Source organism: Lontra canadensis, unplaced genomic scaffold, assembly GCF_010015895.1.
Source record: "Lontra canadensis isolate GAN:19392208 unplaced genomic scaffold, GSC_riverotter_1.0 scaffold30, whole genome shotgun sequence".
NCBI lineage: Eukaryota > Metazoa > Chordata > Mammalia > Carnivora > Mustelidae > Lontra > Lontra canadensis.
In genome coordinates, this window is record NW_022631024.1 from 8,281,049 (window position 1) to 8,295,368 (window position 14,320).

The following is a 14,320-nucleotide window of genomic DNA, read 5'->3' on the forward strand; positions in this document are numbered from 1 at the left end:
CTGGGTGCCAAATCCTGGTCCCAAAGAGCAGCCAGAACCTGCTCTAGTTACTGTTTAGCCAGTGCCCAGCACTATAAAATAACCCTGTTTATGGGAGGTTGGTGCCAAAATGCACACTGGGGCTTTTGGCTCCCACATTTTAATTTTGCAAGCTGCCCAAAATATGGAAGTACAACTCTGGCTCAGACTCAAAACAGCAAGCTTAAACAAACAAGCACTCAGAGCCTGCGGGCTATCTGCACAAGCATCGTGACTCAGGGCAGGGACCCCACGGAGTGCTTGTTCTGCGGGGAGTCTTCCAGCTGCTAAAGCTCTTTCTTCTATTTGTCAAATCCCCGGGTCCTATTCTGCCCTCTGGAGCCGATATGATGACGACGATGATGGCAGTTAGCAGTTACTGAGTGCTTATTAAGTCCCAGGCATTGCCCTAAATGTTTTATATACAATGACTTATTTAATCCTCCCCACAATGTGCCTATGAGGCAGGTACTATTATCACCCATTTTTAAAGAGAAGGAAACTGACGAACAGAGTTGCTGAGTAACGTGCCTGGGGTCACAGAGGTGGTACATGGTGGCAGAGGACCAGTTCCAGACAACGTAGCTCCAGACTCCTCTGCCCTTGAGTACCCAAGGGATCCCAAGCTCCCTGCACTCAACTCTGAATCCACTCATCTTAGGACTAAGTACCCCCAGCTCCCTCAATTCGAAAGCTGTGGGTGTAGACCCCTTGAACTTGATCACACTCTAGCTTGTCTTGATTTTATGAAAACAAGCTGTTCAGAGTAATGCTCCACAAAGGGTTAGATCTACGCTGTACTCTGGGGAATAACAGCTCCATATACTGGGGAGTCCTCCTCCTACTGATGTTCTTAAAGGCACAGGTCCTTTTTTAGTAGCCAAGATGGTCCTGCTGGCTCATCAAATCTTAGGATTTCAGAATTAAAAGAATTCAAATGTTAATCCAGGCTGTCATCGTTGACTTGGGGGCTACTAAAGCACTCCACCATGAAAATAGCAGTCATCATGCCAACATAGCTCTCCCTGCCCATAGCTGCATGGTGGACTTTTTGGATCAAGACGGAGCTGTCCCGGTGAAGTCAAAGGCATCCTGCATACTTGCAGCTGTTTGCAGAGACTTCTTTCTGTTAGGAGTCTCTCCAGCTGGAACCTCTGAGACCATTTATTTTCCCAAAGCACAGAAGCACGTACATTTGGGATAAATCCATGGATGAATGTGAAAACCCAGAAATGTTTAATTCATTTTGCTTTCCAGAGTTAACAAAACAAAACTCCCCCAGTGTTGCAGCCAGGCACAAATGAATCACCCGCCACTCGGAGTGGATTTTATGGCAAAAGTCAACAACTCTGAGCTGCTCCTTTAAGCCCTGAAAATATTTTAGAATTGCAAAATTCAGGGTGCAATTCTCATGAAATTCCTGTCTGAAATTTCTTAAGGTAATTCCTACAGCTCATTGTACAAATCATCTAAAGTCACATTTTGGGTTTACAACGGCCTTGCTGTTTCTGGATATAGCCTACCCGGAATGGCAAGGTTATAAAAAATCAGGACATTCGGATTGTAGCAGGAAGGAAGAGAATTTTGCTCCAAGGTACTTGGAGATTTAATGATTTTAAATATAGTCCAGGGCTTGGGATACAGGAAGGGTGGAATCTGCCTTTCATTGTTTCAGTTAATCTCCATTTCAATTTCAACCTGGTGACTTGGCTGATAACTAAGAGATTCAAGTCAAAGGTGGACACCGCACTCCCCAGTTACCTGTGGATATATTCCCAAAACACAACAATCACAGTGGAGACAACCAGCATTGACAGAATCACTTTTCCTTTGACATTCATTATTTTCTCCTGGGGAAACAAAAAAGGAGAAAGGAAGAAATGGATTAAATAAATGCAAGGTGAGATACGGTTTCTAAGCAAGGCTTCCACCCTCTAAGGGGAAATGTTCATAAATATTTAACTAGAGCTAAGAAGTGTGTTCTACCTTAAATTGAGCAGGCTTGCAATGGCAGATTGGGCTCCCTTAATGAATTGACTTACTTAATGAATTCCCATTGGGGAAGGAGCCGAAGGCCACTTTGGCGCTCAGAGTGGGAGTGTACTCTCTGACCACAGGGTCCGCCATGGACTTGAGTGGGTGAGGGCGTAGCTATAAATGGTTCCCATGGGCTCCAGCTGCCTCCTGACTTCGATTGTGGGGAATCATCCCTTCCCTGGCTCTCTGCTGCCTTTGATACACTGACCACATGCCCCATCCTCAGGACGACCCTGGTCCCTTAAAGTCTAGGCTCACCCACTTCTCAGCCCCACCTAGCTTTTCCCCACCATGCCCACAGGCAATCAATCAATCAATCCATCGGCACACGATAGGTACATAAATATGTCTTGACTGCTGCATGAAGTTGTGGTTGAAGAGAGACAGGGTGCTGGATGGGGAATAACAGATTAGAAGTACTTTAATTCCGGAGGTCAGGGAAGGCCTCTCACTGGGGAGGTGACAGAGCTTCCCAAGGAATGAAGACAGGGTGCAAAAGGATAACAAGTACAAGAAAAGTCCTACAGTTGGGAGCGAACAGATCTACATTGGGACTGTGGCCACCTCTCACGATGAGGAGATGTCTTCACTCCCAGAGAAATGTGGATCTGGGGGCCAGCATGAACGCATATGAGCTGGGGAGCCGTGACCTTGGGGTAGGTCCTCGGGTCCTCATGCATAGCTCCAAAAACCTCTGAGAACCAAAAAAGTCTTTTTTTTTTTAAGATTTTATTTATTTATTTGACAGAGAGAGAAAGAGAGATCACAAGTAAGCAGAGAGGCAGGCAGAGAGAGAGGGGGAAGCAGGCTCCCTGCTGAGCAGAGAGCCCGATGCGGGACTCGATCCCAGGATACTGGGATCATGACCTGAGCCGAAGGCAGAGGCTTAACCCATTGCGCCACCCAGGTGCCCCAAATCAAAAGTCTTTTTATAATTCCACTGGCCTCAGGGCCCTAACTGACAGGAGGCTCTCTATAATCTTTATCCCACTTAGTGAGGCTGTTTAAATGTTCCTTTCCACCAACATTCAAGTATTTTATTAAGTGACGCTCATGTACTGGGGCGTCGCCTAATACGTGACATATTATCCACGCCCCGAAAATTCTGAATGCCAACATATTTGGCCCTGGAGTTTCAGTAAAGGGATTGTGGCTCTCTAATTGAATTGGTTTCCTCATCTTTTAAAATGGGGATGAAGGGTGCCTGGGTGGCTCAGTCGTTAAGCCTTTGCCTTCGGCTCAGGTCATGATCCTAGGGTCCCGGGATTGAGTCCTGTGTTGGGCTCCCTGCTCAGCGGGAAGCCTGCTTCTCCTTCTCCCACTCCCCCTGCTTGTGTTCCCTCTCTTGCTGTCTCTCTCTCTCTCTCTGTCAAATAAATAAATAAAATCTTATTAAAAAATAAAATAATAAAATAAAATGGGGATGAAAATGGTGATGACAAGAGACGGAGTCCACAAAATGCTTCTCCCTGTGACTGGCACTGTAGAGATGCTCTCCCAAAATGCTAGTTCATAAAATGGGCCTTTGGGAGGCTCCAGTGAGACCAGGGGCCATGCCTGGTACTTAGCAAGAGTTCAAAACAAATGTGAAGAGAAAGCGTAAGACTATGTTATTAAACAACGAAGTGCAAATAGATGCTAATGAGGGACCCTAAAGGTTTCTCTATCTGTTCCAAGCCACAACCTGAGGAAGAGCTCCTTGGACGTGGGATGCAAGTGGGATGACACTGACCAAGCCCAAGCCAGGGGCCCTGCTACCGACACCCCGCGTGTGCGGAGGAGGTGACCACACTGCCACGAGCACCCAGAGCTCCACCAGCCCCTCCTGCTGAGGAGCCCATGCTGACTGTTTCCCGGTATAAGAAACACCCACACTCTCGGGGTGCAGAAGGATTGCTGACACTTAACCCCGGGCAGCGTCCCAATCAGACACACCTCCCCCTCGCCTCTCCAAATATGCGCAGGCTGTTTGAATCCAGAAGCTAGCATCAGAGGCAACTCTGGAAGCCCGTGGCTTTCTGGACTTCACAGACGGCTTGAACCTGATCATGGCCAGTCATCACTCTTGCTGGAGACTTACAACCAGAAGCTTCGCCTGGGAGCCAATACTGTGTTCTTCAGCGAGGCACTTGAAATGGGTGTATCTGTGCTTTCTGGAATTTGGGATCCAAGGCCCCGGGGGAAGGGAGGCTTGGCAGGGTAGCCATCTCATCTTCTAAGACATTTTAATTTTTCTCTCTGGACCAAAATTAGGCCTTTGGCAGTTGATGTGGTCTACGAGTCCTTCTCTTGGGTTTCTGTCTCAGAATTTTCAGAACTGGATAATTCTGAAAATTGGTGGTTGCCTCTCTTCCCCATCAAGATAGAAATGTGGGATTGCTTCTGAATTCCTTCATTTAAGGGGTAGAGGACAGAACTGGGCTGAAAATTGCCACCCTGTCTCATGTGGGGAAATGGGACTCCAGGCCACCCTATGGAAGATTCAACCAGGTCCAGTTCCACCGAATCCCCCCACCATCTCCCAGGCCTTCTTGTCACACTTGTGATTTTTCCCCCAAAATGCTTCCAACCCCGCACACCGGCTGCCCCTGGGCTCCTCGTAGAGCATGGCCCTCACAACAGTTTCCACGTGACGTGTCAGATGGATTTCTCCATGTGGCCCATAAATTAATTCTTCCCTATCACCCCCACCCTGTCCCAACACAGAACAACACACACACACACACACACCCTTTCGGAGAATCTCCGGAGTTCCACCCCACTGGGGCTAAGTCAAGGTATTCCTTCTAACCTGAATTCTTCTCTGAAAGGAATTCTGGTGGACCATGTTTTCTCCATCTTGTCAAGGGGTGAACGTCTCAGCTGATTAACCGAGCACTCAGAAACTCTGGAAAAGCCATTATCTCGGGAGCACAGGAACTGGGCAGAGGGAAACCAGACCTTCCCACAGGCTAAAGAGCCTCCCCTCTGCCTCTGATCCCTCCCCCAAACCGGGGGAGCCAGCGGCACGCTCCCCATGAGGCTGACCCCTGCTAGTCTTAAGTCACTTCTGGACTATTGCGTTCAACGAAGAGACTCCAAAAGGCTACAGGTTAGGTAGTGACAAGCGTTGCAAACTAGAACAAAGCAGGTGAGAGGGCAGGGGAGGGCAGAGGAACCAACTGGGTGCTCATGACCTTGGGCAAAACCCTCTTGAATCCTCCACATCTGCCACTGTAATGTGTAGACCCAGCACTCCAGGTGGAAACTAGGCCAGCAGGAAGACTCTGGAATCAGCGCTCCTGGACGCATGCCTTGAGCAAGTACTCAGAGCCTCTATTTGCATGTACAAAATGGAGCTTTAAACTTCCTCCTCCAGGGTTCCTGAGAAAGGACTGAAGGGGACAGTGTCTATGTAGCAAACACGCCGCAAATGGCAGCCATCATGATAAGGACGCTGTTCCACGGGAGAGTTTCTGCATTTGTGGCTCTGAAGTAGAGCTCTGACTTTATCTGAGAGAGGAGTCTGGGTCCTCGGAGGCTGCACCATACAGAAGAGTCAGGGGGAACCCACCCCCATCCCAATAGATGACTGAGGCTCAGGACCCCCGGTTCAGGACCCAGCTACTCAGCATGGTGCCCCCCATCCCCGCCCGGTGCTCAAGGCGGGCGGGCCAGGAAGGTGAGGGCTAGAAGTCTCACTCTACAAGGGCAGCTCACGTAGACACACAGGGAGCTCCTGCTGCCATGGCCTAGGGGGATTCTTTGCGTGACAACAGAATGGTGGCGGCACCAGCCAGCATGTGCTGAGCACAGAGGCTGACTTAACCAGAAACTAATGAAGCTAGTCCTCCTTGCAAGCCAGGGCCAGATCATCAGGGTGGGGAGTGGGTCAGGAAGGCCTGTACGTTGCCTGAGGCAAGGAGTGCTGCCCCTATCTGGGGGATGGTTCCAGCCTTGAGCATTGTCTTGGGGCTGCAGGTGGGGCCGAGTGACTGATCCCACTCCCCACATGCCCACCTGGGTCCCAGTAACAGCCTGCCCCAGGTGGACCTGGTTGAGCACCCAGGAGCTGCCCACTTGAGGAAGGACTTTACCCAGATGCTGCTCTGCGCCCTGCCCAGGGGTCACAGTGATCCAGGTTTCATAGCCACCTCGTACCCCATCCCTAACCCCTCCAGGGTCAAAGAGCTGGGTCCTCTGAGGGAGAAACAGCCAAGAGATGTACAGATGTGGCACCACTAGGTTGTGAAGCTCTAAGAAACATTTCTAAATACTCAGTAACAAAAAGTAATGTTGGGTAGCCGTGCCAGAGGCCAAATGGATTTGTTCTTTGTCTCGATCGAAAATGATACTGCAAAATCGTTGTCAGATAAAGAGGCAATCCAAGACTATGCAGACTATGACAGATGCATTAGGCAGCTAAGGAGACTAATTAGTCTTCCTATGATTTTCACATCATTTTATTATGATGTCCTTTCCTGGATTTAGTCCTATTTGAAGTATTTGTCAGTGTTATTTGCTATGTTATCTCTTCTTGTATTCTAATCTTCATTTCCATGCTAATACTGTACTTGCAACTCTGAGTTCTTTTTCTTGAAGAAGACTCTGAAAATGAAAGAAGCTCCAGGCCCTTCAACACTTGGATGCTCGCCTGCTGAACTAGGCCAGGCCCTGGGCCAAAAGTTTTACCAGCAGTCTCTCAGATGCATCTCACAACGACCCTGTGAAATCACTCTAGCAGCATCCCCATTTTAAAGATAGGAAAATGGAGGCTCGGAAAGGTTAAGTAACTTGCCCATTGTCACACAGCACAAAGTGGCAAAGATGCGATTCAGGCCCAGGGAGTTGGGCTTCAGTGTCCACCCTTTTAACCCTCTTTTCTCAAAAAGCATGAAGGCTTATCCATGAACTGATCACCTGGGGCTCTCTGACACATCCTCTCATCTTGTCTCTCTTGATAATCACACGATAATCACTTGGGTCACAAGGGACCCAGAGCTGGCTACTCACAGGCTGGACTCCCTGAGGGGCTGGCTTCTCCTGGGACCAGCCGGTGAGCACTGGCTGGACAGCGCTGCCATTTCTAAGTTCCTCCCGTGTGCCCGGTTGGGTCCTTCCTCACCCGCTCTACCTCATTCGTCCCTCATCGTGGTCAGAGTAGCGGCTTCTAGCTGAGCAAACAGCTTTAACACAGACTGAGGTCACTGCGCTCATCCAGAAGGGGGAGTCTGAAAAGCAGCCCCCCTGTCTCCCAGGCCCTGCTCTCAGTAGAGGAGGCTGCCTGGGGGTGAGGAGGGGAGAGGGCCCCTTGATCTGAAAACCCCGCTGCAATGGTGAGTGTTACACGGAAATGTTCCCCATTGGAAGAAACATGGGACAATCTGTGGGGGGAAAAAAAAAAAGCTTACAGAAGGCTGTTTCCAGTGATGTTTTCCATTATGAGGCTCAGAGTAAACACAGGCAGAGGAAATGAAGAGCCAGGTCTCAGACTAAACACAGGACTAATTGTCGCTCCAGCCACCACAAACGGAACAACCTGTTCCCTGAGGTACCTCTTGTGGTGCCTTTTCCTGAATCCCCTTCAGGAACTCTTAAGGCCTGGATCCAGCAAGCCTGTCCCTGCCGCCTGGCCCAGGAGTTGCCATGCCAGGGTTTTCCCAAGAGCAATATGGCAAATGAAGTGTGCAGTGCCGTGGGAGGGCTCTGGTTCTACCCACAACGCCGGCCCCGGGCCCTCCGGCCTCTGCACAGCCCTTGGAATCCTAGAGAGAAAAGCCTAGGCCGCAGCCACGCCAGCCAGCCAGCCCCTGGGGAAGCAAAATAAAGAGCTTGCAGTGAATCCCTGAGCCAGCGTCCCACGGCTCCAGCTTCTAGAGCAGGGAGGGAAGACTCTATCTTCTTCTGGGACTGCTGAGGGCACCAGCAAGAGGTCAAGGGGAGAGCAAGTTTCCTCCCCCAGGTGGGTCCATGCCTCGGAGCCTGCTCGCACCTTCCCCAGTGACCCCAACAAGGCAGAAGCAAATAATTTCAACATTTCACATACCTCATCGTCCGCTTCTCTCCCCGCAGAGTAAAAGGCAAAACAACAAAGTTCTACTGAGCTCCGCTCTGCAGAAGGAGGCAGGGCTGGGAGGAAGGGAAGGTGCAGCCTTCCAACTCCTGTCAAAAGAATAAACAGCCGTTTCAGGAAGAGCGGGTAGACGGATCCGCAGCAGCCAGGGGCTTTGTTCCTTGCTGGCCCCGGGAAATGGGCTGTTTATCAGGCCTCGACTCAGAGCTACATGCCAAGGCAGAGATGTTTCTCTTTGGGCCCACGAGTGGCCGGGCCTCCCTCACCCAGTGAAACTACAGGCCCAAACTAGGCCTAGTGTTGGAGGATAGAAGGCCACCACCTTGAGAGTGACCCGCAGGCTGCCCACATCGCCCACTCCTTGGCAAAAATGGGAACGGTTCTGAGCCCAGAAGTCCCCAAGTGACTACTATACTGAAGAGCCAATGGAGGGGTTAAAAAAAAAAAAAATGCAGGGGTGGGTGGGCAAGGGGGAGAGTCCTCAACACTCTTGTCGAAATGCTACCTAGATGTTCCTCAAGGTTAAGCCTCTCCTCCACATCTTTTGAACTTCGGAAGTTGTTTCGTTTGAACGCTATTTTTGCAGAATGTTATGAGATCTCCCGCATCGAAAACCGAGCTATAAGAACTTTAAAAGGTCACTGAGGCCCAACCCTGCTCTTTGGCTGAATAATGCTTAACCCTTCCTACACCCACCTCCTGCTCCCAAAATAGAACTTTCCAGCTGGAAAGGACCTTAGTGCAGTGGATTTTCAAACACTGAAACAGCTCAAACTTTTATTAAAAAAAAACAACAACAAAAAGCCCACAGGAAGTCCTTCTCAGAACCCCGCTATGCAAAACAGTACACAGAGTGCTTTGGCTGAGGCTGGGAAATGAAGCTCAGAGCCCCCACATCCCCATCCCCGCCCCAAGCTCCCCCCCTCTCCATCCCAACCCTCCCAAGGGGCCCCACATGCCTCCTGGGAGGACATTCTGGAAACCCCAGACTTGGGAGAGGGGACCAAAGTCCAGGAGTCCTGTCAAGTCCAGCCTCTTACTGCTGCTCTGAACCAAATTTCACACCCCCTCCTCTGGGGGCATGAGCTGGTTGGCCACAGTGTTTAGGGTCTGGAAGTCCCAAGAACGTGCTTGTGAACAAAGGTGTGCCTTGCAACCCAGTCATCGTGCTCTAGATCTGGATGCAAAAGAAAAGGCCCGTAAGCTCACCAAGAGACACGGGACCGGAACGTTCATAGCGCAGCAAAAACTGGAAACGACCCCAAAGCCCATTCTCAGAGCAGCTCAGTCCCCTCCTAGAGTACGATTCCGCACACCATGGTGAGAACAAGCCAGCTGCAGCTGTTAAGACCGACGGGGTGACTCCCACACACGGAATGCCCAGAGAAAGGAGCCCTGGGTGAATTCATTTATTTAAAGTTCAAGAACAGGCAAAACCAACCTGTGGTACTAGAAGTTAAGGACCGGGGTGGCTGAGGTCGGAAGGGGCCCAGAGGAGGTCCTGTGGGGCTGGTCCTGTTGCTTCTTGGGCTGGATAGTGGTTACACAGGTGTGGCCACTTCATGAAACTTTGTCATGAATGTGCCTTTTCCATTTACCTTACTGAGCACCACTGAGCTCCCTACTAGGGTCCAGGGATGATCTACTGCTTCAACGATCCAGAAACCTGGAGCCATGGTCAATGCAAACAGGAAAGATCGCAGAGGCTGGAGGCTAAGATAAACTGGTCCCTTTCCACACGCAAGCACCTCTCACAGGCACCCCCTTCTCAGATGACAAGGCAGTCCCTCCTGGTGATCCTCAGAATCACCAACAGAGTGGTCAGAACAGAAGGAGGCTCTGGGAGCCTCCGGGATTTGCTCAAGGTCCCCAGCTGGTGAGTCCGGGGCTGCTCTTTCTCCCCTGGCAGCCTCCAGGAGATGCTCTTCAGGCCGTGGGGTTAATGGGCTCCACGCTGGCTAATAGCAGCTAGACTCAGCCTGGAAGGCAGAAAATTCAGCTCTTAAGGATCCGGCACGGTCTTCCTCCTTCCCTGATCTATGGTCATGCTCAGACTCTCAAAACAAAGGAGCACACACTTGTGGTCACTCCTGAATTGAGAAGCAAAAAAAACAGCAAATGAGCCTCGGGCCATACAGCTGTGCTGATCGAAGGAGGCCAGAGGCCACCCAGGGAAGAGCTCAGACTGGGCCTGGCCGGGGTGCCTCATCTCATCATTCGTCGTGACTAGGGCCCATCTGGTCCTGGCCGCCCATGGATCTAGGAGCTAGCAGCGAGCATGCAGTAGCTGTCCACCGGCCACACCTCAAGGCAGAAGACAGCGGGGCCTCAGAGTTATGGCCAAGGTGACTGCAGCCCAGGTGTGGAAGGCCTGGCCCAGCACCCAAGACAACTTCTGGCTGGGAAAAATGAAGGTCAAGATCCCACCCTGATTATCTCTGCAGAGGAATGAGGATTAAGCATCCGTGACAACCCTACAGACCACATGTTTGCAAGCTGGCGGTGTTCCTTCAGGGCAGTCACAAAAGACATTCTCGCTTGGGAGTGACACAGCAAACTGGGTTACATGAAGTACATTCTCCTTCAGCTTTGCTTAAGTGTCACCTCATTGGGAAAAACCTCCTGGATTTAGAATGACTTTCTTTTTGTAGGTTCCTTATTTATCTTTTCTTTTTTTAAAGATTTTATTTATTTATTTGACAGAGAGAAAGAGAGCACAAGCAGAGAGAGAAGGAGAAGCAAAGCAGACTCCCCACTGAGCAGTGAGCCTGATGCGAGGATCCACCCCAGGACCCTGGGATCATGACCGGAGCTGAAGGCTGACGCTTAACCCACTGAGCCACCCAGTCGCCCCCTTGTTTTTCTTTTAAGTATCTTTCTGCTTCTACCAGAACGTAAACTCTGTGGGCAGATACTTTCATCCGTTTTGTACCAAAGTGAAACAACAGCTGATGCTCCATGCATCTCGTGGGCTACGCCGCATGCGTAGCACAGGGCTTGGCACCTGCGTGTTCAGTGAATGTTAACTATTCTAAAAAGTGGATGGCCGTGATCTGAGCACTACTGGCAGTGAGGGTTGGGATGGAAGGAGCGAGGCGGAGACGAGTGCAGTCCACGCTACTGCAGGTGTGGACACTTGGGTGTCCAGCGTGGGCCCAGGGTCAGTGTCTGCACCAGGAGTCCAATGAAACAGCCACTCGCTGCCGTTTGCAAGCTCTGCCCTCGGCTGGTGCCCAGGTTTCTGGGCGCAGCAGCGGAGTGGACTAGTACTGGTGCTTCTGAAGAATGCAGTGCAAAGGGTGGGAGTGTGGGGAGCTGCTGAGGTCTGTCCTAGATGCCTCGGGTTCGAAGAACCTGCTGGAGCCCACTCAGCAAGGTGTCCTGGAGAGATTGAAGCCGGGAGGGGTGCAGTTTGGGAGATGCCAGCACACAGGCAAGAGCGGGCAGGTCTGGTGAGTGCTCAGGCCCAGCAGCATAGAGGGCAAAGCGGGGCATCCCTAACAGGCACCGCCCTGAAACCAGGCGGGCACTGCTAAGAGGCAGGGAATGGGGGCGGGTGGGGGAAGGGGGTCAAGCCAGGAACAAAAGGAATTGCGACAGCCCGGGAGGACCCTGTGCAGCCAAGACAGCCATGGGATGGCAGCAGGCAGAGACCAGTGAGGCCATCTGGAGTCCCAGCTCTCGTCGGACCCCCGCAGGGCCCCCTGGCCGCTGGACGAGAGGAGAAGGCCACACATATGTGTCTGGGCAAGGTGGCTGCTGTCTTGAGAATTGCAAGGAGTGCCACCCCGTAGGTGGTTCTGGTCCTGGCTCTGCGTCCCACTGCGGGAAACTCCCTGCATGTGTGGGTTGTTTCCCACGCTTCCCCCCCCCCTTCTCCCCCTAACCCTCCACCTCCTGGCAGATGAAAAGCTTGGGCTAGGGTCTCCTGCTCTGCCCTGCATCCCAGCCATGGGGGGCCATGGCCCCCCTCCAACCTGGCCACAGACTCTGGCTGCAGACCCCTGCAGAGGGGCGGCTGCGGCTTTCAGAGCCCTAGGCTGTGATGGGGCTCACAACACCAGAGACAGAAGGGGAGGCCCCAGCCTTTGGCTGGAGAAAGGCACTCTGGGTGGGGCGCAGAGCCAACAGGTGTGCCTAATCCACAGCTTCATCTGGCTGAGATCACAACCGCTGAGAGGCAAGTTCCAAGCAGCCTTCGCCTCCCTCAGCTGCAATGGGAGGTCCTCCTGCAAGTGAGCATAACATGGGGAGAGAAGGAAGGTTTTCAGGCTGGCCCCTGCCCGGGTCCTCTTCTCCTTCCCACCGGCAGAGCCTGTGTCTCAAGGGGCCAGCTCCCAGTCCCAGCCTCGCTGCCCCTGTGTGTTGCCCTGGCTGGTCGACGTCTGCCAGGTGACATGAAAGAAATAAACAAGTCACTCTCATCCGCAAGAGTTCAAGTCCCTCTGGCTTTTATGCCAGTGGTAATCTGTCAATGCTCCCAGTGTCTCACTAGCCAGCCTGTCCCCAAAAGTTGTTCACCACTGACAGCATGCATACCAGACAGCCTCTGCTTGAAGGCTTCTAGTGATGGGGAACTGTTTCATCTCTAGACTTTTCTCTCTTTTTTAAGATTTTATTTATTTGTTTGAGAGAAAGAGAGCGAGCAGAAGCAGGGGGGAGGGGGAGAGGGAGAGAGAGAAAAGCAGACTCCCCGCTGAGCAGGGAACCCGCTGTGGGGTTCGATCCCAGGACCCTGAGATCATGACCTGAACCAAAGGCAGACACTGAACCAACCAAGCCACCCAGGTGTCCCATCTCTAGACTCTTCTGATGGTTTAAAGCACATCTTTTCAGTGTGGCACCCATCTCTGATCTCTGCTTCCTAGAATGTTACTGATAAGGATAAAAGCTATCATACCATTCATTTACATGCGCCATTTCATCTGATCTTTACTCTGATCCATGACAATGCTCTCCATTTCCCAGGCAGAGAACTGGGGCTCAGAGGTTAAGTAACACGGACAAGATCACACAGCCAATAAGCTCTCTCTGTCCATGGAGCCGTGCCTTCCTCACTGAACCCGACAGCTCCTCCGAGATCCAACTCTGTCCTCTGCAAGCAAACACGATCTTCCCTCTCACACTTCAGCAAAGCCGTGCCCACCAGCGTTCATTCCAGCAGTACACACGTGGAGGGCATTTCCCCCGTACCGGGGACTGTGCTGGGACGTGGCTATGTGCAGCTTGAATCAGACCCGCTGCCTGCACTTTTCCAAGTCCGTATCTGGTGAGAGGGACATGTGTACCTACAAATGCGAAACGCTGTTTACAGATGTCAGTTCCTGATTCTACCGTCAGGCTAGCCGTGCTGGCCTTGGCACAGAGCCAGGCCGTGCGCGCGTCCACTGGCAGAAAGAAGTCAGCATTCCTCTCTCCCTAGGGGTCTATCTCCTGTTCCTTCGTTTTTACCGTCCCCGTTTCTATCACTTGTGCTTTGCCTTTCTACAGTCTTTGCCTTTGCCTGGTGTCGTCGGTAAGAAAGGCCCTCTAAAATCAGGGCGACCATACAGACGGCGTTCCCTCCGACAGTTCTGGTTGACATGTGTTGTGGGCAGAAAGCTCACTTTCACTTTCAAAGGTGTGCCCATCTGCAGGTAAATCACAGGGTCACTCTATGCAGAAACGGTTCCATAAAATAAAGAGAGTTCAATGAAGTCCTCTTCAAGATCCCTTCCAGCTAGAATCCAGGGCTTGTGTTTACCACCTGGGGGTCCCTTAGGATCCTCCTCACAGTATCCGTAGTCTTTCCTACAGCTGCTCAGAGGTGGTGGAAGCCCAGCCTCTCCAGATGCGTTTCTGCTCTACCACTGCCCTCCACCTGTCCCCTAGTGCCTTGGCTGGGAGTTTCTCTACTCTCCCTACTTCCTCTATGCAGCCTAGAAGGTTCTCAAAGCCTAATAATTTACTGATGAATGGGGGCATCTGACTGGCTCAGTCGGTCAAGCATCTGCCTTTGGCCCAGGTCATGATCTCAGGATCCTGGGATCGAGTCTTGCTGTCCAGCTCCCTGCTCAGTGGGGAGCCTGCTTCTCCCTCTTCCTCTGCCTCTCCTCCTCCTGGTTCCCTCTGCCCCACCTCTTCCATGCTCACTTTCCCTCTCTCTATCAAATAAATAAATAAAATCTTTAAAAAAATTTTTTTACTGGAAAATCCAGAGGTTGTCTCGTCCCC

General features: G+C 51.6%; 1 protein-coding gene across 2 annotated transcripts in view; it reads right to left on the bottom strand.

Moving 5' to 3' along the window:
• LOC116872536 (N-acetyllactosaminide alpha-1,3-galactosyltransferase) overlaps positions 1-14,320 on the bottom strand; it is a 51,997-nt gene that overhangs the window by 16,084 nt on the left and 21,593 nt on the right. For both annotated transcript variants that reach the window (XM_032865767.1, XM_032865766.1), the window contains exons 2-3: positions 8,081-8,196; positions 1,780-1,868 (exon numbers count right to left, since the gene is read on the bottom strand). In XM_032865767.1, coding sequence (XP_032721658.1) covers positions 1,780-1,859 — 80 coding nt within the window. In that variant the 5' untranslated portion in view covers positions 1,860-1,868; positions 8,081-8,196. The remainder of the gene's footprint in view (positions 1-1,779; positions 1,869-8,080; positions 8,197-14,320) is intronic.